The sequence below is a fragment of the Hippocampus zosterae genome, chromosome 21 (genome assembly GCF_025434085.1).
Source record: "Hippocampus zosterae strain Florida chromosome 21, ASM2543408v3, whole genome shotgun sequence".
NCBI lineage: Eukaryota > Metazoa > Chordata > Actinopteri > Syngnathiformes > Syngnathidae > Hippocampus > Hippocampus zosterae.
The window spans coordinates 5183434-5211102 of NC_067471.1; the positions used below are offsets into that span (position 1 = coordinate 5183434).

A 27669-nucleotide genomic window follows, 5' to 3' on the forward strand; every position below is an offset into this window, starting at 1 on the left:
AGCTAATCATTTAGACCAAATGATGAATCGCCTGTGTGAAAAACTATCACAAGGCTGCATGAGCTCAAAAACCAAGAAAAAATCCAAAAGTGCGGCAACTCCATCCGTATTTCCAGCACCCATTCACTGATTAAAAGAGGAAATGTTTTTATGCGTGCATCAGGGATCAATCTCGATCCTCCTGTTATTTGATTTTCCAGCAAGTGAACGTCTAGAAACCGTGATGAAAGTTTTTGACTTAGGATCCCTCTTGCCATTTCTAAAACCGGCCTGTTGCCTTTTTGTGTTGCCTAAGAATTAACTGGTGTGTAGGTTAGCTTTCTGGAGTGGTCTATCTGTAGCACGGTTGAAGTTAGCGAAATGATGCCGGAATATACTCAATTTTATGGAATGTGCAAATAAAGGCTGTGCTGTTGAAGCATACACCTCTGGAAAAAAAAAGCTAAGAGACCATAGAAATTCCAAACATTAATATTGTCATTTTGAGCATTTGTTTCCACTGCTGCACTTGCGACCTGCAAGATGTATGAAGTCGGATCTGGGTGCGGTAACTCCCCCACCTGATTATTTTATTATTTTTTTTGTCAGAGACCAGATCCTTTCATTCATTCATCTTCCGTACCGCTTGATCCTCACTAGGGTCGCGGGGGGTGCTAGAGCCCATCCCAGCCGTCTCCGGGCAGTAGGCGGGGGACACCCTGAATCGGTTGCCAGCCAATCGCAGGGCACACATAGACGAACAACCATCCACGCTCACACTCACACCTAGGGACAATTTAGAGTGTTCAATCAGCCTGCCATGCATATTTTTGGAATGTGGGAGGAAACCGGAGCACCCGGAGAAAACCCACGCAGGCCCGGGGAGAACATGCAAACTCCACACAGGGAGGCCGGAGCCGGAATCGAACCCGGTACCTCTGCACTGTGAAGCCGACGTGCTAACCACTGGACTACCGGGCCGCCCGAGAGACCAGATCCTATTTCAGAATTCAATTAGCGGAACGGAAAAGAAGGATCCGAGCTGACCAAATGGCACTCTGACCGGCAGAGCAGGTTTGTTAAATTAATGAGGGGATACAGGCGCTTCGGAAATGAATTCCCCAACCCGTTCAATGAGCAACCAACTCGGAAGATTCAGGATGTTCAAAGGCTTGCAAGGGAAATGAAAACCGGGCTCTCCAAACTTGCAACGGACGAATCAGACTTTGGTTGAGTTTATGATGTGAGCGTTTGCACAATACAGTGAAGCAGGAAGGGAGGCTGGGGTTGGGGTGGGGGGGTCATATGGCAGTCCCATCTGTCTACTACTCAGTTGTCACGTCAGCTGGAGGAAACCGCCGCGAGGCACCGAGGTGTTTGTAACAAGACCCTCCAGCCGACCTGACGCCGAGACACCGACACCACTTGGCTCAAGACGAAGCTGGAACACACGCCGACGCAGGCGGGTTGTTATGCTAACTGATGCCGATCATTTGAGATCAAGAGGAACGCATCCGAAAGTGCGCCGGCAGTTCACGGCCGAACGCCGAGTCATCCGTCAGCGGCCTTTTTCTCAAGGTTAGGGCGGCAAGGACGGTCCGGCGAGTCCGTCGTTAAAAAGGTCGACGTCACAAGGTTGTGATGGACAACCTGCCACAAAGTAAACGGGAGATTCAGCTCTTCTTATTCATCAGTGTTTAGTTCTCCTTATATCAGCAGACACCTCCAACTGTAAACAAAAGCCTCCCCTCCACCCCCTCACCTAGCGTATCAGCACTTCAAACAAAATGTCGATAAGCCACATCCCGACATTGTCCACATTGCGACGAGAAGCCCAACGAGCCGACGTAATGACCGTATTTTCGGTGAAATTTCAAGCTCACTGCTCCTTGAAATTGCATTATCTCAAGCTCGGAGAAAAAAAAAACAAAAAGAAAAGAATGATACGAATGGCGAGCATATGGACAGTGGTCAAGCGATGCACCGTGCCTATTTTGGGGGTTTGCTTTTCATGAATTAAACGACTATAAAGACAGATGATATCACTTAAGAGACTCCCGTCGCTTGGCAAACCAAAATGTATCGGCCGGCCGTTCAGTGTTAGTCACTTCCAATTTGACCAGCGTGCCTTGGCAGAGGTCGCCGTGCTCTCGGTGGCGTTCCTCCACGGCAGCCTCGGCGTTTATTATACTGCAGGGGTCGGACGATGTGTTATTCCCGCTACGTTTGCCTTTTAACCTGGCCGACCTGGTGTTCAGATGATGGTCCTAGAAGTGCCAAACCGAATGTGGATTCATATATATATATACATACATTCTTGCTGCTGGAGGCTGTAAATTTCCCCATTGTGGGACAAATAAAGGATATCTTATCTTATCTTATCTTATCTTATCTTATATTGTACTCGTACTGCTAAGTAGTGAAACCCTTTCTTGGCCTCATGTGTCCTCGGTGCTGTTAAACTGAATTTCGTGGCAGGTTTTGATCAATCTGCCTGTTTTTGGTGGAGATGAGCTGCTAAAACGTTGCAGGGTTTATTTCTGTTCGGATTCTGTTCTTGTGTGTCTCTAGCAGGTGGCGGCGGAGTGCCTTCCCTCCAGCGTGCACACCTGCTGACAAATTATTCTTCAAATTCGCCAGGTATTTGAGGTATGCCAACATCATGTCTCTGGTCGGATTATTGACCTTGTTGCTGCTCTTTTTCTGAACTAGCTAATAATGAGTTGTTATAGATTTTTTATAAATTAATGCCAAAACTGTATTTTGGGATGAAAATTTGTCCCATTATTCTTACAATGCTGCTTGCGTGTTACGTGGAGCATTTTGCACAAACCTGCCTCCTTCTTTGTCATAGCAAAAAAAATCAAAAAGAAATGGCCGCTCGGACAAACAAACACAAACGCCGCCCTCTGCCTAATGCTTTTTTTTCCCCGCCAACTCAAAGGTGTCATTTGAAAATTGCGTTCCAAAATATTGTGGCTTTTAAAATGGAGGCCCCTTCCTGAAATCATCGATCTGTCACCCAATCACGGTGTTGGGTTACCATGGCAACAGAAACAGGGCCACACGCTCCGTGTTTATCTTCCTGCTGACAATTAGTTGCATTTGGGCGGCCCGCTTTGCACACCAAAGAAGCTTCCAAGGGGGGGTGTTTTTTTTCCCGCCCTCACTTGACAGAAATCCTGCATTGTCCCGCAGTCCCGAGCCATTAAAAAGGCCTTTTCTTGTGACGGGGAGGCAGCTGGAGCCACAGAGCTCCCCCTTCATCTGCTCCCCTTCCTCCCGGAGTCTCTGGACAGAGAGAATAAGGGTCTGATTGATGCGGGCTCTTCCATGAGGCCCACCTAAGCTCTCTTGACTCGCTAGGCCTTTGATAAAACGGGAAGACGGGAATGCAAATGTCCACTGATATAAAACCAAACATGTTTTTTTCCACGGTGTCTTTTTGACTCTTATTGGCCATATTATATCATCGCTGGAATTTGTTCTTATTTGGGGTTAGCGAGCCCCATCCGACTTTCATTTCTAACTCCACAGGGTCACGCGGAGCGTAACGCCGACCCCAGCCGACAAAGGAGCAAACGTTGGGACACGATTGCAAGTCAATCAAGTAAGTAAGAGGCCCCGGGAGCATCCTTGTGGGGGGGTGGGGGGGGGGGGGAAGGGGAGCGTTTGCCACTTGAGTCACATGCTAAGTCCCGCTTAATGGATGGCTGAGGGTCTTAATGAAAAAGAGGGTCCTCGAGCCAATCACCAGTCGATGACACTCGAGTCGCCGGGGAGACGGCATGTTTCCGAGCGGAGTGAGATCATATACGAGGGGGACAATGGGTTTGCGCTGCGGGCTAGGTGGCATATCAAAGCCACCCACAACATACATCACATCGCTATGGAGAACCACTCAGCCGCCTGTTAGCGCCTTGAATATGCTGTCAGGCGGGGGAAATCATATTATAGCCATATAAATAACGAGAAAGAAAATGAATGCACAGTGAACCGGGTCTGTGTCGCAGTGTAGATTTGCCGCCCCGGCTGTAGCAATGCAGTACCACCTTTCGGGGGCGGGGGGCGTCGGGGGACGGCATCGTTCATCGCCATATTTTCTTCCATCGGTAACGTGCGTGGAAAATCACTTCAAGAAGTCATTAAAGACCATCTCCGTTTTCACTTGACTTTTCCCGACGACCACAATGGAGAAACCGCAAAGAATCCTCAGCGCCAATCGGCGTCTCATCTGAAAAGCACTTTGTTTTGTCAAGGAGCGAGAACATCATTCATTATTAACGACGGATAAATAGTCCTTCCTGTGGGGCGACGGCGTGCGACGAATGGAAAAGAAGCGTTGGGCTCGCCGCTTGCTGTCTTTGAAACTGTCCGTGCGTTTCCATATGAAGTCTTATTTGCCCGAGTGAAGCTCCTCAACTGACTTCGCCATAGCTCTTTTGGCCCCAAAATGCACTTTCCCCTTGAAAGGTCTCCTTTCAAGAATGCCGCTTTTCAAGTCTTTGAATGAAACGGACTCCAGTCATCGTGTACGGCGTGCTCTCGGCAATACTCTTTTTGCGTTTCATTCGTTAGCAACCAGCAGGCGGCCCGGGCCACTAATGAACACGGGGGGTGTGACCGCCTGCACCCTAAATTATTTAAGCACTTCCGGCAAGACGAGAGAACTCCCGGTGAGATGGAAATCGTCTCCCGTGTCAATATCCTCAAACCGTTTGACGTTACATCCTACTGCAGCCAAATCGCGCGTCAGTTATTTGAATCCATGTTGGAATTTTACTCGGGAGAGGAGCTCAGTACAGTGATCATGGACCTGAGAGCCCCCCTATTTATTTTTTACCCAATGAGTATGTACGACGACATGTTACTAATTGACAATTGTCACTACGAGTACTTCTAGTAAAGCGCTAAGTGTTAAGCATGAGGATTTAATACTGACTCGATTAGCGCTAGTAGCACCTAGCTGTGAACTACGGCGTAGCTTTGCCGTAGTCCAAAATGAGTACTGGTACATGTAGTTTAAAACGGATGTCAAGGGTTTTGACGACTAGTGACATGATAAAATTCCTCAAGTTAACATGTAGCACTTCACTGCTAGCGCTAATAGCATACCAGTGGTTTGGCTAGTCGACGTAGACAGTATTACTTCACGAGTCGTGCTAGTAGCAAACAGTTGTTAACTGTCATGTCAGGACAAAGAGAGTACACTGTCAAAAATAACGTGTATTTTATTCTTATTATTGTTTTCAAAACATTACAATGTTAGTTAGCCTAGCAAAGCGGACAACTTGTTTGCCCCAAAAAATAACGTGTATTTTATTCTTATTATTTTTTTCAAAACATTACAATGTTAGTTAGCCTAGCAAACCGGACAACTTGTTTGCCCCAAAACAGTGTGCAGAGTCGTTTTTGCTTCTATCTTGACGCTAGAGGCTAGCTAGTACCGTGGACACTTAGCGCTGTCAATTTTTGTCTTTTTTTGTTTTGCTGTTTACTAAGAAACGTCCCTTCACCCTTTCATGCACCCTGATAACACTGTAGTGACCGTTGTCCTCGAAAGGGTTAAACTGGATATCAAGGATTTAAAAAATAATAGCGAAATGATAAAATTCAACTAGCTAGCATTTAGCTCCTCACTAGCACAAGGACTACTTTTAATGTCCCAATGTTCAATAGCGCATGATATTTGGAAACATGTAGTCGTGCCACTAGTACGCCAAAATTGGTACTAGTGGATAAAAAACACGTCTTGGATGCTTTTTTTGGCAGCTTCCCATGAGAAGCGCGCGATCGAATCGAGATGAGCAACAGTTAGCGTGCGCGGCGAGCAGCTTATCACTCAGTCTTCAAAAGGCGGCGCTTTTGCCTTAATGGCTTCGATTCATCATTGTTTGGGATCAGCCCACGTTGGGGTCACTGACGGCAAAGACCGCGGCGGTCATCCGCTTTGAAAATATCCACTAACCCCGAGACATCCATTCCAGCACACGCCATTACGCTCTTAATGCGACCTGGAGAAGAAAAAAAAAGAAGCTAGGTTTTCGTGTTTTTGTGTTGACCTATTACCATCCGCCTCTCTCCGCCGCCTCCATAAATCTACATAACGACACATCCGGAAGGTTCGGGCCAAGACGGCGCAGACGCGGCGAGACAAATGCATGTTGTCGATGCGGTGGAGGCGTCGAGACAAATGGGTGGGGCGCGGCATTCGGCAACACGGTCCCCCCCACCCCCTACAAAAAAAACAAAACTGACGCGAGTTGGAATTAATTGGCGCGCTGAGTTTTTAATCATCTAAAATGGGACGATATGAAATAAACAGGGCGTGACTCATTAGTGGATGGACAAACCCCGCTCGGGTTCAAATGTCACATTTTAACCCGCAATGGCGCTCAGGCTCGTTGACCCTACCGTTTCACGTGTCACACGTCATCGCCAGATTTTTTGTTTTAGTTTGTTCCAAAAACCGATGTTTGCTGCCCGCTTCAAACTGGTGTATGGAGGCATTCATGTGCTCTCTGCGTTTACACTCTGACTGGCCATTACTGCAGATGGCGGGGCCCGCGAAGGCCAGCCAGCCAAGCGTGCTCGCATAAAGGCACAGCTGCAGCGGCAATACAGACTCTCCTCGCTCTTTTTCACACTTGGATTTCTTCCAGCGGCATCTATCAGGAAAACCAGCGCGCTGCTTCCTGTCCTCTCCGCAACACACAGGGCTGCCTCTGTAGCATTCGCAACCGCCGGAGAGATTTGGACATTTGTTTTGGCTCGGCTTGAGCTCAAACAACAACATCTGTCTCGTTAGCTAAATGCTAACAAAACTCCAGAGAGTGGCTACAAATTGGCGTCTGTTGACGGGCATATATTCTTTATCCTTTGCAAAAACTTACAAATAACACTGCCGCTTTAAGTCAGAGGTAAAAACACTTTGTTCACGCACGTCTTTATCAAACTAACCCCGGGAGGCATAGGCATGCACGGCGGAGGGAGCAGCACAATGTCAATGGAATAAATGAATAACAACAAACAAAAAAACGTGGCGAAAATGCTTTCGTTCTTTACATTCAAGTTAATGAGTTTGACAACCGCTTCTGTAAAATTGACGATAATTCTCCAACCAGTGGTTATTTTGACAGCGGTATGCCACTGCTCTAAACCGTGAAAAATGTGTCACATGTCTCTTTGGGAGGGAGGGGGGGGGGGGGGGGTAAGTAGAATTCAAATCATGTGTGCGCTAATGGTGGACTTGTGTGCGCCAGAAAATGTCAATTCAGGCCCATTAGGAAAAGCGCTGCAATTTCCACGCTTTTGTGTAGTGATGCTGAGTGGAGGAGCTGGCAGGCGCCCTGACGTGATTATGTCATTATTTGCAGTTGAAAGGTCGGGCGAGCACCATTTAAACTTCAACTTGAGCTGTGCAGGACAGCTAGGGGGGTGGGGGGGGGGGGGGGTTGCATGCCAACAAACAGGCTGGATAATAGTGAGACCTTTGATTTGATTTCATGGGTTTGATTAAACCCCATGACTCCCAAGATGTTCAGCAAACTGGATCGATGCCAACGACGTAGAGTGACAAGCAAAACCATTAAATGCTCCACTCTTAGATTCTTGAATGTCAAGCCATTTTTTTCCTTGTATTTCTTTGGTTAAAATCGAGGCAAACTTAACAAAAAAAAATGTTTTCAACATTTTGAGGGGCAGCGGTTACTACGGCGGACAGCTTATCATGTTATCAGGTTACAGGGTGTATGAAAGGGTTAATAAAAATGTCAGTCTACTATTGCTTTATTTTATAAAATGTTAAAGTAATTACAAATATGTAATTAAAAAAATCCAAATTTTTTGACTTCAGTTCAATAGTGCGACGGTCACAACTTCACTGATGTTACTTGGTCTTTGTGGAGGATAAAGAATTCACGCCCGTGACTATTGTTACATGTTCTGCCCGCGCGTCTTGATCAGCTTTTGTGACAATATATCCTTTTGCTTGAAAGCTTCTAACACTGTAGCACAGACGCTCTCTGTTAGCCTGTTGATGGTGTTTTGCACTATATGTTAGCATAAAGCTAACTTGACTTTAATGACAAGCTATGTGTTTCATGAGTCGAACATTATTGACGGGCAGTGACAATAAACATAATGAAGGTAATTTTGTAGTTATTTTTTTTTATATTACTGTCTCACAATCCTTGTCGTGAAACTGCGAAATAAACAATCAGTCACACGAGCAGGCTAATTGATTAGCCTTCTACCATAAATAAATGTCACCACATCGCCGCAGGGCCGGGCATGCATTTCTTCAACTCGAAAGCTCTCGATTGGATTTCCTACCTTTACGGATGAGATCTTCGATTCCCTGATCGAAGCCCAGCCGGTGGCATTTCCTCCACAGCCCCATATTGGTGGAGTTGTACTGCCTGTTGCACTCGTCCGCGGCGCTCATGGCAAACAGCTGCCGTCGGTTGCGGGCCAACAGCAGCTTCTCCTCCCAGCGGGTCGCGGCGCTCCGGCCGGCCCGCAGCGGCAGGCTGTTGTTAGGGATGTAGATGAAGCCCGGGTCCTTGCGGCGGCTCGAGAAGCTCTGGCAGCGCTCCTTGTAGCGCCTGGCGTCGGTCTCGTACCAGTGGTCGGAGCACATCGCCACGGCCAGCATGCCCAGGGCGCAGAGAGACAGAGCGAGCCCGGCGTAGAGCAGCAACTTCCCAGCAGCCATGCTCGCCTTACAGCCGCATCAGCACCACGACGGACGGACAGCTCCTCTGCGGATTCCACCCCGGTCTCGCTTTGGGTCCGGCTCACATCACCTCTGGAAATTGGAATCCACGATCTATTTTTTTCCCCGTCTTAATGGGGTGGGGGTGCAGCAGCCCAAAAATAGCCCAAATAAATAATCCTTTAAATCCGACGTTTTCTTCCCAGCCAGCTCTCGCGTCTTCCTTCTCCTGCAGCACGAAGAGGACGCTTATCTCATCTGAGCAGCAGCGGCAAGATCTGCAGAGTGCATCTGTCTCGGCGACATCACATGCACACAATTAGAAAACGTCATTAACACCCATTAAGGACAATGGGTGCAGAAGAATGCAAATGCACAGACCTGATGTGACCGAGTGGCGGTGGGGGGCGGGGGGGAGAGAGCCGGGGAGAATGTGGAGAGATCAGCCCGTTGAGTCAGCAAAGCGTCCCTCCCCCCCGGAGCACACGTCTGATGACGGGGTGACGGCAGAAGCTCCGGAGCGGGCCCGTACGTCCAGTCCGACCGACCAATCAACGCCCATCTGTCTGCACGATTATGTTGGCTAAATGCACGGCGGCTCGGACTGAACCATTTCACAATACCGCATATCCTCAAAAACAATATTATTTTCCCTGACATACGGTTTACTTGCCATACTCACACAAGCCCCCATAATAATTGTCCGGATCAAATGAATTATGAGTCCAAAAACAAGTACAACTGAATGCCATAGGAGATACACTAAATCAAGTTATGCGCCGATTTTAGGAATTATGTTGTGTATCGATTTGAGAATGATTTAGTCGCTAATATAGGTACCGTATCCGCGTGAAATAAGAGTCTGGAAACACTATTGGTAGCATTTATGAAATATATTCTGTGTCTAATGTTAAAAAAAAAGTCACTCGCTCTTGTAATACTCAAATTGTAAAAAGGAAGTCAATATTATAAATTGTATTCGTGTGTTTCATGAATTTGCCTTATAAGCTTCATTATTTCTTAATTGTTAAAGAAACGCAATCTGTCACTAATGTCACTTGGTAATATGCTGCACCCTGGTGGCCAGAAACAACAATGCATTAAACCTTTGGTTGTTCGCAAAACTCGAGGGATACTACGAACGCCGACTCCAATATTTTAAAAAAGCAAATCTGATAAATTATAATGGTATTACGTATTTATGAGTGGTGGATTATCGCCTCCACAGGCCAGTGGCTATCTAGACGATCTCTGAATGTAAAAGATGTTTATCATATAGTGCCCTCGGGTGTTCAAAAGGAGAAACACATTTCAGTTTTGATTTTGAGTAGACTCAAAATCCTCACATTTACAAAAATAAAACGATGTCACTTTGAGTCCAGCAAAAGTATATTAAACATTTAAAATACATTTAAATTCATACAACTAATAATGTTTATTGATGACGTCGTAGGACGCTGCTCGAGAATCGGAACCCTTGTGCGACACATTAGACTGTCGGACAGGTTAATAGCGGACTTCCCCGGGCGGGGAACGGGGCCTTTTGACACAAAAATACAATAAAATGTTGATAAATATTTTTCATGTTTTTCTATTTTATAACTTATGATTATTTCCATTTACCTTGGATATCTAAAACATGTAAATTAAAATTGAAAGAAAAAAAATGTGAAAAGGCAAGTTAATCTTCTACCCGGAAGTCGAATCATCTATCCAATCAATGCTCAGGACCAAACGGAAACACAAAAGTGTCGCTCGTGCAGTGAAGGTTAGACGCTAACGAATGCGTTTTTGTGCTGCTTACTGTATCAAATTAAAAATATTGCTTTTTTGTGATGCTTTGTTTACCGCAACAAGTCTAACTCGCCGTGGATTTTTTTCTCATCACACGGCCTTGCAATTAAGGTCAGAATGACGATGTGACTTGCATTTATTGAATGTACAGTAGATGCCCATTTTGTCATGTTTTCATCCAGCACGTATCAGCGTGGCCCTGAATCACACAATAATGCTAGTATTTTCGCCAGATGTATTGTGTTGTACTTTAATGAATTGATTTAAAAGGGTAGTATTGGTTGCATGTTTCCGTGGCTACTGCAAGAAGAAAGTGTCAATTATGGATCTCTCCTAAATATATTATTTTTCACAATTCATCTTTCCTCCTCTTTATTCAGCAATTATGGCCAGCATGTCGAACTATGCACTGCGCATGGCCAGACTAAGTGCTCAAATCTTCGGGGATGTCGTACGCAAGACGGACTCCAAGTCCATGAAGGTAGTCCGGCTTTTCCAGGAGCCTCCCATGGCCAAGAGGAAGGAGGTGTACGACTGGTACCCGCAGCACAGGATCTACTACGCCATGACGCAGAAGCTCAGGTTCATGGGACTGTTCAGGTAATTTTGACAGGGAACAGTAACCTCCTGCTTATTTTGCTGCTGTAGACTGCAAATTTCCCCAGTGTGGGACAAATAAAGGTTATCTTATCATATTATCTGAGTTTGCATATCCCAGACACGTCAACAAAAAAAATAGGTGAATTCGTCTGAATGTGTTTCAATATTTGCTCGCAGGGACGAGCATGAAGATTTCAAGGACGAGATGCGTCGCCTAAGGAAGCTGAGAGGAAAAGGCCCACCAAAGAAAGGAGAAGGGAAGAGAGCAATCAAGAAGAAGTGAGCGACAACGTTGGCCACTTTGGAACTGGAACTGTAGAGTGTCTTTAGTGATCGACCTTCCAATACGTTCTTTCGGAGCATTCACAACATCAGTGGGCTAAGTACCCAGCCACTGTGGATGATGATCAAATGAGACATCCAAAAAAAAAAAAAGATTCTATTTGTAGTCTGTGTCTTATTCTCATTGTGTTGCATTTAAGCTTCACAAGTGGAAACATTTTTTTTTTTACTCCAGATGGACTGTCTCTGAGTGTTGAAAGTATTCAAGGAAAAAAAATAACATTACAACTACATTCAATAGTTTTCTTTGGCACTTGAATGCTCATATTCATTCATTATGTTGTGTGTTAGTGTAGTTGACTCTGGCTTCGAATGTGTTCCGAGAATGTTTGCATTGATGGGTGTGTGCTTTGTGTAGATATGTTGTATCGTGTGGACTGTGTTTTATGAATATGTTGGCTGTGTTGTTTTTATCTTTTTTGCATGTGTGACTATGTGTCGCGTCTGTTGTGTATGCACGTGGGTTGTCTTAGCGTGCGTGTCGTTTGTGTGTTGGATTAGCCTTCTGTGCATGTATTACAATCACAATAGCTTTATTGTCATTGTAGCACAGGGTGCAACAAAATGGAACAAACACAACCCCAAAGTGAGCTCTTTTAAGGGGAGCACAGTATGTATTTGAAAAAGAAGCAGCACTACAGTAATACTCGACACAGACATTTGGAAGTGGGGTGTGGGATCATGACGGCAAAGGGCGGGTTTTGCAAGTGATCAGGGGCCACCACATCCCATCTGCAGGTGTGCCATAATAGAGGAAGTTAGAGGGGTTTGGGCAACGGGATGTGAATTGTATTTGTGTTTCTTTCTGTCTCTTTCAAGTGTATGTTATGTTGTGTGTGTGTGATGGTTTGCAAGACAGCTCAAGTCTGTCCTCTGTCGCCCCCTTGCGGCCGCAGCGCCGCCACTGCGCGATGGTTTGCAGTACAGCTCAAGTATGTCCTCTGTCGCCCCCTTGCGGCCTCAGCGCCGCCACTGCGCTTGTCTCTCTTATTTTCCACTCACTTTCTCACACTTTAAAATGGCGGCGTTGAGCAGCGCCGAGTCCCCACCGCCCGTCTTTAACGGAGACACCTCAGAGCGGCAACCGGGCGGGGAACGGGGCCTCGACGAGCTCGGCGCAGCGCTGGAGCCCTCCTGCTCGCCGGGGATCCCCGGAGGTCCGCAAGACGAGGAGGTAGGCGCTTCGCGACAACGGTGCGATGGTAGCGGCGGAGAAGTGGGAGGGAGGCAAGTGGGCACGGCGATCGGGGCTGCGAGCGAGGCTAATTGGATGGAAATGTTCAGGAAACACCGGCTGCTCCGCGGATGGCGGGGGATGCGGCACAAGCGGGGGAAGACGGGGGGTGACGACTAGAACCGACGTGGAGAGGGGCTCCCGGGGACCCTCTGCTCGCGTTAGGCTGGAGCATGCGGCAGTTGGACGGGGAGCTTTTATTCTGAGGGGTCGGTGTTGACTCGGGGCCTTGCTCGCCTTCCAGTCGGTTCTCACTGCGGCGCCGCCACGGCACACAACGCACGCCGCTGTTGACACAACAAAGACGGGGCAATTAATGGCGCTTTTGCCGTCGGGGGTAGTGGTGGTGGTGCAGCACCGTGCCGGAGAGACCCACTCGGGGCTGATGGTGGACGCGGATGCTCCCGTTGAAGTATAATGCAGCTGCACAGGTTACTTTGGCACATATAACGGCCAAACATAAAATAAAACGCACATATACACTTGCCCATGCAGGCCTCTCCATATAAATCAACCCTAGTTTAGATTCTTTCCCAGCCAAATCGATTTTGTTGACATTTTTCAGGGTAGCACTGTATCTGACAGTTTGGAAATTCGCCGGTTCAAATTTCCAACCCATATTTTGAATTTTTAAAAACCCTCAATATTAGGTGAAGTGGAGCCTCTTCGTCGATGTGAATGTGAGTGGTGGTCTACAGCTGGAAATCTTTTATTATTATTATTTTTTATCACCTGTGTTTTGCTTACCACTCACTAATTCTACTCGGTACATCTATCCAAGCTCAGTGCAGCGCTGAGTTCTTCATTTCATTCTGCCCTGTAACAATTGTCACGTTGGGTGAATTTATCGTCAATAATTAGTCGATGGTCTGCAATTGATTGTTGATTCGAGCTTCGTTGTCATTCACACTTTGAGGTTCCCTTGAAATGGGCCTCATGCTGGAAACAGCCAGCGTCTGAAACAGTTCCTGAAAGTAGAGAGGATAAGAGCAATATCAGGAAATAGCCGGCTTTTCGACATCCCATTGAGTCATAGTTCACCCCTCAGCCCGTTTTTAATGGTGAAGCATTATCATGTGCTCACTCTACAAGTGATACAATTGGTGCCGCCATCTTTGCTGGACAGTATATTGAATTTCATGAACTTGATGATCGTATTTAATGAAAGCAGAATAAAATGGAGATTCATTTGTTATGCCTAGGGACCAACTTAAAAAAAAAGTTGTGATATTTTAAACAAGCTGTTATGGTATTTGACCACAAATAAGCACCGTAGTGTTCAATATGGCTGTTGTTGTGCCCATTGCTAATTATTATTATTCTGATGATTATTTGCTGTTTTGGTGCTCAGACCAAAATCATCTAATGTAAAAATATTGCTTTGTCGCCATCAGGTGGCACCACGGTGCCAAGCAACTATGTTGAAGTTACAGGTGGAGCTTCATTTAGTTTGGCCATAACCTTGTCTAGTAGAAAAATTGCTTTGTCGACATGCTGTGATATCTGTGCGCAATAGCAAACATTTTTGAGGGATACTAATCAATTACTTGCTGTGTTTTTTGCGATTTGCGTCAGCATTGACGGTACAATCCTGACTTGTTGAAGGGGGGAATGGAGTGAATAAAAACCGCACGCTGCTGTTTCAGTTTTATGAATAGATTTAATCCATTCAGGCAAAAAAGGGAAGCCTGAAAACTGATGAGCTTGCATGATGTCATATCATTCTCTCGGGTGTCTATCGGTTGTGGGTGATGTCATTTTCATGAATGGATATCGGCTTTTCTATCCAATGACCTTATTGTTCGTCAATGAGGAGATTTGAATTGTCCCCCCCCTCCCCAACAGATCTGGAACATCAAACAGATGATCAAGTTGACGCAAGAACATTTAGAGGCTCTCCTGGACAAGTTTGGAGGAGAACACAATCCTCCCTCCATATATCTTGAGGTGAGAGTCGTTCGCTCTCACTACACGGAGAACCTCAAGAATGTCACTTAAGCCCACTGTCTGTTCTTCGTCCCCCGCCCCCCCAGGCCTATGAGGAGTACACCAGTAAGCTGGACGCCTTGCAGCAGAGGGAGCAGCAGCTGCTGGAGGCCACGGGCAACGGCACGGACTTCCCCTCCTCCTCGCCGACTCCCGTGCCGACCCTCCTGGAGGTCAAGATGGGAGGCTGCGTGTCCGGCGGCGGCGGCGGCGGCGCTCAGCTTTTCCCCTCGGCGCCCAACACTTTGGCCGTCCTCCAGAAACCGGCGGACGCCAGCCGGAGCAACCCGCGCTCTCCGCAGAAGCCCATCGTCCGGGTCTTCCTGCCCAATAAACAGAGAACGGTGGTATGTGATAACTTGTCATTTAGGCCACGCCCCTCTTTGAGTGTGAGGGGGGGCCATTGCGTTCTATGATAGTCCGCACGTAAACTTTCCCGGGCTGCGTTCAGGTCCCCGCCCGGTGTGGGATGACAGTGCGAGACTCACTCAAGAAGGCTCTCATGATGCGAGGACTCATCCCGGAGTGTTGCGGCGTCTACAGGATACAGGACGGGTGAGTGTGCTGCAAACGCACTGTAATGAGAATCCGGGAGAGATTACCACTGGACTGTAAAATCGATCGATCTATAGAGAGAAGAAGCCGATTGGTTGGGACACGGATATCTCCTGGCTGACCGGGGAAGAGTTGCACGTGGAAGTCTTGGAGAATGTGCCGCTCACCACGCACAATTTTGTGAGTACTGCTCATCCAGTCTGAGTAATCTCGACAGCAATCAAGATATTTATTAGCGATGGGCGAGTACCGATACTGTGTGTCGGTATCAGGCCGATGCCGGCTTTATTTTAATGTATCAGGACCGATGGATTGTGTGGATACCAGCCGCCGATACTGAAAAAAAAAACTTTGTTCACATTTTTTCCATCCTTGTGTTGAATTAAAATGGTAAAATATCAAAAATAACTCAAGGTATCGGTCCTGGGTATGTATCAGGTTCCGATGGAGGGTGTGGATACCAGCCGCCGATACTGGAAAAAAAAACTTTGTTCACATTTTTTCCAGCCTTGTGTTGAATTAAAATTGTAAAATATCAAAAGTAACTCAAGGTATCGGCACTTGGTATGTATCGGCACTTGGTATGTATGGAGAATCGACGGAGGGTGTGGATACTGGCCACCGATACTTCCCAAAAAAAAGGAAAAAAAAAACTTTGTTCACATTTTTTCCATCCTTGCGTTGAATTAAAATTGTAAAATATCAAAAGTAACTCAAGGTATCGGCACTTGGTATGTATCGAGAATCGACGGAGGGTGTGGATACCACTCACCGATACTTCCAAAAAAAAAAAAACTGTTCACATTTTTTCCATCCTTGTGTTGAATTAAAATTGTAAAATATCAAAAGTAACTCAAGGTATCGGCACTTGGTATGTATCGGCACTTGGTATGTATCGAGAATCGACGGAGGGTGTGGATACCAGCCACTGATACTTAAAAAATAATAATAACAACTTTGTTCACATTTTTTTCCATCCTTGTGTTGAATTAAAATTTTAAAATATCAAAAGTAACTCAAGGTATCGGCACTTGGTATGTATCGGCACCTGGTATGTATCGAGAATCGACGGAGGGTGTGGATACCAGCCACCGATACTTAAAAAAAAAAAAAACTTTTCACATTTTTTTCCATCCTTGCGTTGAATTAAAATTGTAAAATATCAAGTGTTACTCAAGGTATCGGTACTTGGTATCGGTGAGTTTGCAACAAGTCAGTCCTCATCATGGTAGTCGTATCGACACTCCCTTAATATTCCTCTTCAAATCCGGTGCAAAGCGTGGCTGACGGAACCCCGCTTCTGGTCTCCAGGTGAGGAAGACCTTCTTCACGCTGGCCTTCTGCGACTTCTGCAGGAAGCTGCTTTTCCAGGGCTTCCGTTGTCAGACTTGCGGCTACAAGTTCCACCAGCGCTGCAGCACCGAGGTGCCCCTCATGTGCGTCAACTACGACCAGCTAGAGTAAGTCGCTCGCCAAAAAAAACAAAAAAACAAAAAAAAAAAGCGGTCGCGAATGAATGCGATGTCAAAGATGCGACTCAGAATCCCGTTTTCCATTTTTACTCGGCGCAGCTTGTTGCTCGTGTCCAAGTTCTTCGAGCATCACCCTTTCACCCAAGAGGAGGTCTCCTCCGAGGGCACTACCCCCGTGTCCGAAGCCTGTCCGTCGCTCCCTCCGTCCGACTCCACCGGGTGAGCCCCCCCCATTTTTTTTTTCCTACTCGGGCAGTTTCCCCCAATGAGGCGCCGCCACGCTAACGAACGCACGCGGTCTCTCCAGGTCTATATGTCACGCCGCGTTGTCCCCATCCAAGTCCATACCCATCCCGCCTAGTTTCCGGCCCGCCGAGGAGGATCACCGCAACCAGTTCGGCCAGCGGGACCGTTCGTCCTCTGCCCCCAACGTCCATATCAACACCATCGAGCCTGTCAACATCGACGTGAGTGTTGGAACCGCGTGTTGGCATTCGGCTTTTAATTTGGCGGAACAATCCGGAAAAATGACCAACCTTTTCCTTTCAGGACCTGATCCGAGATCAGGGACTAGTGAGGTCGGATGGAGGTAAGGAACTTCACTCCATTCTGTGCCCTCCCTCTCTTACCCCCCCCCCCCCCCTCGCCCCCACCATCCCGCGTGTCTGCGTGCACTGTTCTTTTCGTGTATATATGTGTGTGCGTGTGAAGACCCTAGAAGCTTTCGAGTCGGCGCGCGTAGCTCGCAAGCGGACATCATTTTCCTTAATTATTATTATTTTTTGCCCCCCCCCCCCCCCCCCCCAACTCAAGCTCCCACGGTGATTTGAACTGAACAGGAGCCCCTTTTAGCTCTCTGTTGGGAGGATTTCTTCTATTGATCTTTTCTATTCATTCAAAATTGGGAAAAAAAACCCTAAATGAGCCGTGATGTCATATCAATTGGCATACAGCAATTAAATGTTTTTTTTTTAATTCATAATAATTTTAAAAATATTTTAATGATTGACCCACGGAGCATTTGTTTTAATAAAAAATAAAATAACGTTGAAATATTTTCATAAAATAAATAATGAGATGTTTAAGATTACACGAGAGTAATAAAAAAAATGCATTCCAAAATACATTGAACCGCTATAATTCAAAATCAATGTTGAAAATTATTCATTATTATTAATTTAATTGGTTAAAAGTTCGTAATTTCTCCAATGACACAAAACGATAAAGCTTTCTTCTTTTTTTTAATTTTAATTTTAATTTTTTTAATGTTCAGTTTATATGCTCATATAAAAATAGGAAATGTTCATGTTTTAAAAAAAAAGCGTCGTGGTGATTTTGCAATGGACTTGGAAATAAAATACGTGCATTAAAGGGTTAACATAACTTTTTTTTTTCGCATTTATTATTATATTTATATAATATCTTATAGAATTTCCCCCCCCCCCTCCCTTCGTGTAACGACCCGCAGCAGTAAACCATTATTAAAAAAAAAAAAATTAAACGCTTGAAACAAAAAAAAAAAAACGGCGCTCGATGTGATCTCCTTTTGGATTGGGCTCGTTGGGCACGCAGGGTGAGTGAGTAGCAGTGATGGTCTGTCTCTGTCTCTCTTTGCCCTGCAGCCCCCCCGAACCACCCTGCCCGCTGCTTGAGGAAGCACCGAACACGGACCTCAAGCCCCCTCCTATACTCCTACCCCAATGACATTGTGTTTGATTTTGAGCCCGAGCCCGTGTTCCGAGGTAGTCAGGCCCTCTGTGTGTTCTTGTGCTCCCACCTCCACTTTTTCACCACCACCGCATACACCCCCCCCCCCTCCCACCCCCCACTCCCCGATACTACCCCTCACCCTCACCGTCCCTCAAACCATCACCAGTTCATTTTCGGATAACATCGCCACCGTATTATCGTATAAAGAATTAAAACAGGTAAGTAGGGACACACAGCGCGTGTCGTACGATATAAGTCTGTGTGCTTCTTAACGATTGCTTAAATCCGAAATCACTTGGAAAATTACGACGATGAAAAAGCTAAAAAAATAGTTTTCTCGATGTTCCACAACAGTTAAATTTTTTTTTTTTTTTTTTTATACAAATGACACGCCTTCTTCTGGCTTTTATTTCCCAGTTTGACCAACAACAGGAGTTATTTCTTTTCACGTCAATCTTGAAATTAAATAAGAATAGTTTCATATTTATTTAAATTAAAAATAAAGTGAAAAGCTCGAATTTTAATGGTAAAAAAAAAATCCAGAATTTTTTTTAAAAAATGCAATTTCACTTCAATTTGTGTGTTTTTTTTTTACACAAATGAATATATTATATATAATTTATAACACATATTAATAATGATATAGGATTAATAAATTTCCTTAACGGGTCACAATTTTTTGATGGATTTCCCCCACCAAATAAAATATATTTTTTAGGTTTCATAAAATGAAAAAAAATGGGTGGGGGGGAATTGTGTCAGCTAGACACGTCCTCCATTCTTGCGTGGAAAGAGCGACGAATTTAAAAGCATGCTCATCACTCGTCGGTCTAAAGCGGTCTCTGGAGTTCTCAACCACAAATCTGGAAAAGTGGAGTCCATCGAACCCGTGAGGGATAAGGACCAACAAAATAGCAACAAAAAAAAATCAAAAACAAAAATTCCCAAGAATTGATCCCCGCCCATTCTGAAAAAGGTTTGCGATCGCATATAGATGCCACAACAAAGCGGGAAAGGATGACTTATGTCAAAATGAAGCTCCTCAACTCACCCCACGGTTCCACCAGACTGCACCAAAAAGGGGGACGGCTTCACTGTAATGCCATCCAATCGAGCACCCCCCCTCCCCCGCCCTCACGTCTCCACTGCATGTCACTCAATAGATTCCAACTCCCCGTCATTCCAAATGAGTGACCTTGCCGCCTACCCCGCCCCCCTTTTCCCCCCCCACCCTTCAGGGTCCACCACCGGACTGTCGGCCACTCCCCCCGCCTCGCTCCCGGGCTCCCTGACCAACGTCAAGGTTCCCCAGAAATCGCCGTGCCCGCAGAGGGAGCGCAAGTCGTCGTCGTCGTCCGAGGACCGCAATAAAATGGTGGGTCCATGCCCCCCCCCCCCAAGCGAGAAACTGCAACCGCCCCCGTCTCGATTTGAAAGATTTTCACGCTGTCGTGTGCAACAGAAAACGCTGGGGAGGCGGGACTCCAGTGACGACTGGGAAATCCCAGAGGGGCAGATCACGCTGGGTCAGAGGATAGGTTCCGGCTCCTTTGGGACTGTCTTCAAAGGAAAATGGCACGGTAGGACGAATGCTCACACGACTGTAACGCAGCTCTGCTTACCCCTTTCATGCTGCCTTTTCGGTAGCATAGTCCCAACGGCTCGCTCATGCTGTCGATGAATCCGATAAAAAATGTATTTTGTATTATCAACCACAACAACGTCCATCTTAGGTACAGTTTTTTGACTCGATGTCCTCACGTTCGACCGTCGGGTCTTTGACGTAAACCGGTGAGTGACGTGGGTGTCGGCGAATGAGCGTATAGAATTTGTTGCCGGGTTTAGAATTTCTTGCCCTTTGCAAATAATACTAATTTTTTAAAAAACAGGTGTAACCACCATGATAACCAGAGACCCAACTAAGGGTGACCCCCCCGCCCCGCCCCCCCCCAAAAAAATAAAGCTGTTAGGTCAAAAATCAATTCCAAACTAGCTAATCTATGTTCGTAGCCCTATTTTGGGTGGTTCTTCGAACTATGACAGCTCAAATGAAATTAAAAAAAATAAATAAAATGAATATTTTCATCGTCCATTAAGGTGACGTGGCAGTGAAGATGTTGAACGTAACGGCGCCGACACCTCAACAGCTTCAGGCCTTCAAGAACGAAGTGGGAGTCCTCAGGTAACCTCCAACACAGCAACGTCCTGCTTTTAAAACAGGCCGAAAATGGCCGACGCCCTGAATTTTTTTTTACTCGTTTGCGCGCCTCGTAGGAAAACGCGTCACGTCAACATCCTGTTGTTCATGGGCTACACCACCAAGCCTCAACTGGCCATCGTGACGCAGTGGTGCGAAGGCTCCAGCCTCTACCACCACCTGCACATCATCGAGACCAAGTTTGAAATGATTAAGCTCATCGACATTGCCAGGCAGACCGCTCAGGGCATGGAGTAAGCACACTCCAACTCGTACACCTTTTCAAATGATGACAGTGGCACGTTGACGTGGCAACAAAGCCGTCATTCTGTTTTTTTTTGTAATTTCCCCTTAGTTACCTGCACGCCAAGTCCATCATCCACCGTGATCTGAAGAGCAACAGTATCTTTTTGAAAAGAGACAGATTTAGCTGGATCTCAATAGGAAGCTCAAGTGGGAGAAGAGGCAGTAAAACAGGCCAAAAATTCAGACGCCAAAGCGGGTGATTCAGGGGCCTGTCGCGTCCTAAATGCGGTTTAACCAATTGTGTGGTCAAAGCACGGCTCGGCAGTTTCCTTCAACGCATCCTGCGCAGATATTTTCCTCCATGAGGATCTGACGGTGAAAATCGGTGACTTTGGCCTGGCCACGGTCAAGTCCCGCTGGAGCGGCTCCCACCAGTTTGAGCAGTTGTCCGGCTCCATTCTGTGGATGGTGAGAGCGCTTTGAATCGGGACGTCGTTCGTCCGTGACCGGCGACGCTAAACAGCAATACGGTCGTCGTACCCTTTCAGGCTCCGGAGGTGATCCGGCTTCAGGACAAGAATCCGTACAGCTTCCAGTCCGACGTCTACGCCTTTGGCATTGTGCTGTACGAACTCATGTCAGGAGCGCTGCCCTACTCCAACATCAACAACAGAGATCAGGCGAGATGCTGGCTGCGCTCGCTTGTATATTTGAAGCGTAAAACTTATTACTTATATTCGTAAAACTTTTTTTTGAATGTTGTGCAGATCATATTCATGGTGGGCCGGGGTTACCTGTCGCCCGACCTCAGCAAGGTGCGTAGCAACTGCCCAAAGGCCATGAAGAGACTAATGGCCGACTGCTTGAAGAAGAAGAGAGAGGAGCGACCCCTCTTCCCTCAGGTGAGGGTTATGACCATTCATTCATTCATTCATCTTCCGAACCGCTTAATCCTCACGAGGGTCGCGGGGGGTGCTGGAGCCGATCCCAGCTGTCTCCGGGCAGTAGGCGGGGGACACCCTGAATCGGTTGCCAGCCAATCGCAGGGCACACAGAGACGAACAACCATTCGCGCTCACACTCACACCTAGGGACAATTTAGAGCGTCCAATCAGCCTGCTATGCATGTTTTTGGAATGTGGGAGGAAACCGGAGCACCCGGAGAAAACCCACGCAGGCCCGGGGAGAACCTGCAAACTCCACACAGGGAGGCCGGAGCTGGAATTGAACCCGGTACAGGGGCTTTAGGTAGGGGTGGCTGCTTTAGAGTGCCTCATTGTTGCAAGTTTGCATGCTTTCGGAATGTGGGAGGAAACCGGAGCACCCGGAGAAAACCCACGCAGGCCCGGGGAGAACCTGCAAACTCCACACAGGGAGGCCGGAACTGGAATCGAACCCGGTACCTCTGCACTGTGAAGCCGACGTGCTAACCACTGGACTACCGGGCCGCCCGGTTATGACCATAATTATTATTATTATTATTCATACGGGTGGCCAGAATTTAGTCTGTGAGTGTCGGAGTGAAGAAACCCTTGACGTGACGACGAGTGGGGAATCTTTTCAGATCTTGGCGTCCATCGAGCTGCTGGCTCGCTCGTTACCCAAAATCCACCGCAGCGCCTCCGAGCCTTCGTTAAACCGAGCCGGCTTTCAGACGGAGGACTTCAGCTTATACGCCTGCGCCTCACCCAAAACGCCCATCCAGGCGGGAGGCTACGGTAGGTCCCATAAGTCTCGGATACGTCGACCCTTTGAGCTTGCCTGGGGCCTTTTTTAATTTTTTAAGCCATTGCAGTCACGCTACATGGCACATGAAAAGGTTAATTTTATTTTATTTTTTTCCTTTTTTCCGGCCAGGGGAGTTTTCAGCATTCAAGTAAGTGCTGTGCATCTCACCAACCCATCCCTCGTCACTGCTCCGAAGTCCTCCCGACCTTGCTGTGGATTAATTCATCACTGGGGAGAGGGGGGGGAGGGGAAGAAAAAAAAAACCCTGAAACATAGTCTTAAACTAACGTTTTCTTCCTCGACCGACGACAAGATTCCAACATCAAAGCCGTCCGTTGGGCAATGAGCCAAAGCGACAGGCAAACCGAATCGCGGAAAACATCAAACCACACCCCCCACCCAAAAAAAAAAGATTAAAAAAAAAAATCACAAATGGTAAAGAAAACCCTAGCACGACGATATCCATATCAAAACCATTTGGAGGCGGGGCAAACTTGCCGGGTGGACCAGCCCGCCCAAGAAAATGGTGACCGGATACGACTGTGGCTCCGGCTGCACTTTGGAAGGAGGCCTGCAGGGGGCGGTGCTCTGCCGGGCGCTTGCAGGCTCGCCAGATGAGCTGAGAAGCAGGGGTGAGCGCAGGGCTGGGGGGAGCCGCCTCCCCAACTGTGACTTGAAAGCTGTTTTTTTTTTTGTTTTGTTTTAAATATATATATAGCTTGAAGTTTGTTATGCTATGACTTTAACTAGTGCTTGCGAGCGGTTTGGATTTTTGGAGCAAAACTTTCAGTCCTGCAGCAAAGCTCATTGCTTTTTGCGGTCCGCTTGTCAAAATCATGTTTGAAAACGTTTTTTTTTTATTATTATTATTTTTTTTTTTACTGATACACATTTTTCGTGGGTGTCAGAAGCTTTTTATTTTGCGGGAAGAAGCTTATTTTTTTTTGGGCAATAGAAGCAACGCAACTTTTTTGATGATAGATGCGACCATGGGGGAGCTGATAACTCTTTTTGCCTGAGAAAAGCAAAAACTTTTTGGGCGATAGAAGCAACAAAACTTTTTGACGTTCCAAGCGACACATTTTTGATGATGTAAGCGATTTTTTTTTTTTTTTTTTTTTAATAGCAGTAACGTTTTTGGATGATAAAGGCGACACTTTTTTGGGTGATGTAATTTTTTTGGGGGGGGGAGCAACTGAAGTGACGTTTTGAGCAGCTGACGTGAACCAATTTTTATGGGCAATTGAAGCAAAATATTTTGGGGGGGATGCAATGAAAGCTACGCAATTTTTGTTGGCCATAAAAGCAAGGGATCTCTTTTTGAGTGATAAAACAAAAACTTTTTGGTGGCAATGGAACGATTACTTTTTTTGGGGGTGTGGGGGGGGTGATAGAAGTTGGATCCACATTCCATTTTTAAAGCACTGAGCATTTGATATGGAAATTGTTGTTTCTGAATATCTTCAGATTTGGGGGGAAGATTTTTTTGTGTGTGTGTAGTTTTTGGGGGAAAGGGGGGTGGGGTTTGATTCTCAAAGTACTTTAAGTTGAGGAGCACATTTTGTGCATGTTTCCGTTCCCTTTTTTTGGTGCGTTATGTGGCTTTTAATATTGCACTCTGGTCCGGATCCCACTCCTGAAAAGCTAGCACGACGAAACGGGCTGCAGTGTCACTTGACAAAAAGACCAGCGAGCCTTTCAAGTGTTTCAAATGTATTTAAGACGGCTCTTTCGGTCACATTAACATGAATTCATTCCAGAATGTGCTTTTTTTTTTTTTTTGTTTTTTTTGGGGGGTGGGGTTGCATTTTTCTGTCAACCAGCAGTATTTATTTGTCATCTATGTTTTACAAGCTAATTTACAGAATTATTTTGAAGCTTTCTTGCCAAGTCTGTGACTTCTAGACATTGCACTTTGTAGAAATTAATTGAAGCAAATGAGCGACTTGCCTTTTTTTGTGTGTATTATTATTATTATTATTATTGTTGTTGTCCGGAATTGACAAAGCACAGTATGGTATTTGAAGCCGGTGGCATCACAGGCTTGGCATCCGCAGGACCCGATGCGAAGATTTTTTTTTCTTCTCTGTCAGACCGCTTTTATTTAGTAACGTGTATCCCAAGTGAAGAGAGCTGAGCTCGCAATTTTTGTTGTTTCTGGATCTTAAGCGCGTTGTTGCTCCCGTAACTTCGCTTTTCATTTCCTGGCAGCTCCTTTTACAACAGTTATTTAATTCTGTGTGATGTAGTCTGTGTTTTACATTAACTTTTGGTTTAGAATATTTTTTTTATGGAGGGTGTGGGGGTTTAGGTCATCCGTCTCAGCCCCTCCAAAAATGCACAGCCCCATTGAAGAACATCATTGCCAAACGTTCGAGTTTAATGAGTCATTTGGAATGAGTTTATAATAGGTGCAAGTTGTTTTCCAATGAAAAGCATGTATTCCCATTTTTGGGGACGAGGGGGTGTCTGGCTAAAAAAAAAAAAAAGGTTTATGCTAATTGTCAATCTCATAAATGGGCAAAACACGAAAGAATCGCGAGCCAATATAAAAGAATGTACATCCGGTTTTTTTTCTTATCTCTACAAAAAAAATACAAGGTCATCATAATATTCACCAGGGAAATATTACAAGCTGGTTTTAACCCCCCCCCCCACCCCCCCCAAAAAAAATCACAAGGTACATGTTTTTGTTTTGTGGACGTTACGGTTGTTTGCAAACACGCTTTAAACGGCAATAGCTTTTGCAAAAGTGTCCGATACACTTCCAGAGGGTTCAAATTATTGTTCCGGTTTGAAGTTGGAAGTTTGTTTGCTATTTCAAAAGCAGCGACTGAAAACGTGGGTTTCTTATCCTGACACGTCATGGCATTAAACGTGTTTCATTTCATGTCTTTTTCGCCCCAATCACGTAAATCTGCTCCGTTAACTCCCACGGTGACGTTTATTTTCGGGATAAGAGCGCCTCGACATTGCCTAAAAGTGACCTCAGTTACCGAAGTGAGTTATCTAAGTTTTCTGGTCCTTACTGTCCTCCCTTTGTCTTTGCTGCCTGCACCTTAAAAAAAACACGACCTAATTCTGTTTAGCCAAACTGTCATGTCTTTAAAACGATTTGCTTGTTTTGTTCATTTCCCTCTGTCCATCTGTAAATAGTGTACAAAGAAAAGAAAAATCCTGACTACCTGCTAGGAAAGCATGGGAGATCTCCACACGGAACAGACTTTAAAATGTCCGATCAGACGTTTTCAAAATGGTTGCGTGTACAAGAAGAAGAAAAATTGAATTATTTAAGGCTGTATCATAAGGAGACAGAGCTTCATGTATTTGTTGTGAATATGAGATACCGATATATTAAAGAAGTGCATGAAAATTCAACAGTGTTGTTGTAGTGTTGTTTTCTGTCCGCAAGGCGGCAGCATGGCACTTTTTAAACAGCTGTCACGCTGTTTCTACATGAGAATGTTTATTTGTATTTTTTTTTCTTGTAAACTGACTTTGTATTTATTTGTAAAAAGGTTGTTTTTTTTACAGTGACCCACCATAAAAAGGGACCACCCCCCTTGGTCTTCTCGATCCCAAAGGATGAAGATGGTATTTTATTGTCGAATGTTTAAAAAAGAAAACCTCTTCGATTTTGAAACGTTACGTATTTCACAATGACATAATTAAGTTACATTTTAATTGCGCTGTTTTAGAAGTAGTGCACAGTCTTTTTCATTATTATTGTGATCACGTTCTTCTTTGGGCGACTGACTTCCGGGGTTGGCTTATTTTTCAAAATAAAGTGGAAATGAACTGGCGGGGGCGGTATAATCTTATGTTACCTTGTGTAGTGCAAACGGGATCTTCAATGTTCTTTACCTTCTCAAATAAATGCTTACATGTTCCTGCCCTCATCCACAAGGTAGCGCTGAGCCATTTTCATGCAGCGTTGCACCATCAACTCCTGAAGCACAACTTTTAAGGTTGGGACTTGGAGCAACCTCGTGATCATCTTCCTATCCGTCATGATGAAAGATAACATTTTCCAGAGCAACTACCTGCTTTGTAATCTTTTCCCCCTTCCTTCCGTATGAGTCATTGTGGAATCTTTGGAGTCGTACGAGGTGAAAACGCGTTTGATAAGCGAAGCAGGTGGGTCGCGCGTTCAAACTCTCACTAAGAACACCCTCTTTGTATTCTCGTGTAAATAAACATATCAGTAAATCAAGAACCTTGTGTGCTGATCCGATGAGGGTCAGACGAGATGTATTCATCTAAAAAGAGTGCAAAACAGTGATTTGAGAAATTGATTCGTTGCTTTTGTCCATTGGTTGTTTTTATCTCTGCAAAGCACTTTGCCTTGCATTTTTAATGTCTTAAAAGTGCCCCATAAATAAAGTATGATGGATTCTATTGAGCTGAATGTGTACAGTATTATGGTGTTTCCAAAATAGCATTAGGGTTTCACATAAGACTTTGACACAAGTTCTAGTAAATGTTACTTTTAAAGTAAAAGAAAAAAACTAATAACCTCTGAGTCGGGAGGTCGAGTGTGCATTTGTCTGGTGAAGAAAAGCTTTTAGACTGAAAATAAGATTCTTTAAAAAAAAAGATTAAAATGTACTTTGAAGCTATTTTGGAGCGAAAATTTTCAGTGGCCAAATTGTCAGTGCCTCACAAACTGTGACTCACTTAGCCCGCAGTCAAGTTGAGTTCGCTACCTTCACCTCATGCTCCAATCACATTTTTTTTCTTACCTTGAAAATCCCTACTTGGTTTACATCCCGTTTTTCCACTTAGGTTTGTGACAATGATCGAGCCAATAATTACAGGATGTCATGTAACGCTATCGCCGTCTTACAGCAGCGTTTCCACCGTTCCTGAAATTATTATTTCATTATTTACAGCCCACAATAAAAAAATCCCCACACCACTTTGTCACCCGAATCATATTTCCCACTTATCGGCCATAATGTGAATATCTGTGTTTTGCGTAACTGTGCCGTAATAGCTCGAAGGTAATCCTCCCACACACAGCTCGGCGGTCAGAAGCATTGTCATAGTAACTTGGTTAAGGTCTTGTGATGGAGACAAACTGCGTGATAACATCAAACTGGAATTTTTG

At 45.5% G+C, this 27669-nt stretch overlaps 3 protein-coding genes and 2 long non-coding RNA genes across 6 annotated transcripts in view; 3 read left to right on the forward strand and 2 right to left on the reverse strand.

The window, feature by feature from the left end:
• Window positions 1-9261, reverse strand: part of tmem178bb (transmembrane protein 178Bb) — a 41964-nt gene extending 32703 nt beyond the window's left edge. The window contains exons 1-2 of the mRNA XM_052056223.1: window positions 9077-9261; window positions 8314-8986 (exon numbers count right to left, since the gene is read on the reverse strand). Coding sequence (XP_051912183.1) covers window positions 8314-8695 — 382 coding nt within the window. The 5' untranslated portion in view covers window positions 8696-8986; window positions 9077-9261. The remainder of the gene's footprint in view (window positions 1-8313; window positions 8987-9076) is intronic.
• On the forward strand, window positions 625-8128 carry LOC127594228 (uncharacterized). The gene is made up of 3 exons (XR_007960635.1): window positions 625-2628; window positions 3517-3589; window positions 4176-8128. It is a non-coding gene; the product is annotated as an uncharacterized LOC127594228 (long non-coding RNA).
• Window positions 9262-10428: 1167 nt separating the features above from the next.
• mrps33 (mitochondrial ribosomal protein S33) lies at window positions 10429-11669 on the forward strand. Its single transcript, XM_052056263.1, has 3 exons — window positions 10429-10600; window positions 10870-11089; window positions 11267-11669. The coding sequence occupies exons 2-3, from the start codon at window positions 10875-10877 to the stop codon at window positions 11370-11372; spliced, it is 321 nt and encodes a 106-aa protein (XP_051912223.1). The 5' UTR covers window positions 10429-10600; window positions 10870-10874; the 3' UTR covers window positions 11373-11669.
• Window positions 11670-12423: 754 nt separating this feature from the next.
• On the forward strand, window positions 12424-25937 carry braf (B-Raf proto-oncogene, serine/threonine kinase). 2 transcript variants are annotated; one of them, XM_052056131.1, is made up of 20 exons: window positions 12424-12605; window positions 14511-14612; window positions 14699-14998; window positions 15103-15206; window positions 15284-15386; window positions 16518-16666; window positions 16778-16897; window positions 16986-17145; window positions 17228-17267; window positions 18301-18420; window positions 19627-19763; window positions 19851-19968; window positions 20486-20570; window positions 20663-20839; window positions 20941-20987; window positions 21181-21299; window positions 21380-21511; window positions 21599-21733; window positions 22396-22549; window positions 22689-25937. In XM_052056131.1, exons 1-20 carry the CDS (start codon window positions 12450-12452, stop codon window positions 22709-22711), a joined length of 2481 nt encoding a protein of 826 aa, XP_051912091.1. In that variant the 5' UTR covers window positions 12424-12449; the 3' UTR covers window positions 22712-25937. The 2 variants fall into 2 exon arrangements, with proteins under 2 accessions (XP_051912091.1, XP_051912092.1); XM_052056132.1 differs by lacking the exon at window positions 18301-18420 and having other exon boundaries at window positions 12425-12605.
• Window positions 15520-16250, reverse strand: LOC127594252 (uncharacterized). The gene is made up of 3 exons (XR_007960658.1): window positions 16160-16250; window positions 15694-15859; window positions 15520-15555 (listed from the first exon to the last, which is right to left on the reverse strand). It is a non-coding gene; the product is annotated as an uncharacterized LOC127594252 (long non-coding RNA).
• Window positions 25938-27669: the final 1732 nt, after the last annotated feature.

Bases quoted from the DNA above. Each gene is read 5' to 3' on its own strand.
- braf (XM_052056131.1), top strand. From the start codon at position 12,450: ATGGCGGCGTTGAGCAGCGCCGAGTCCCCACCGCCCGTCTTTAACGGA. The intron at 14,613-14,698 runs GTGAGAGTCGTT...CCGCCCCCCCAG, and splicing joins CTCCCTCCATATATCTTGAG to GCCTATGAGGAGTACACCAG. The intron at 20,988-21,180 runs GTATCTTTTTGA...CATCCTGCGCAG, and splicing joins CCGTGATCTGAAGAGCAACA to ATATTTTCCTCCATGAGGAT.
- mrps33 (XM_052056263.1), top strand. From the start codon at position 10,875: ATGGCCAGCATGTCGAACTATGCACTGCGCATGGCCAGACTAAGTGCT. The intron at 11,090-11,266 runs GTAATTTTGACA...ATTTGCTCGCAG, and splicing joins AGGTTCATGGGACTGTTCAG to GGACGAGCATGAAGATTTCA.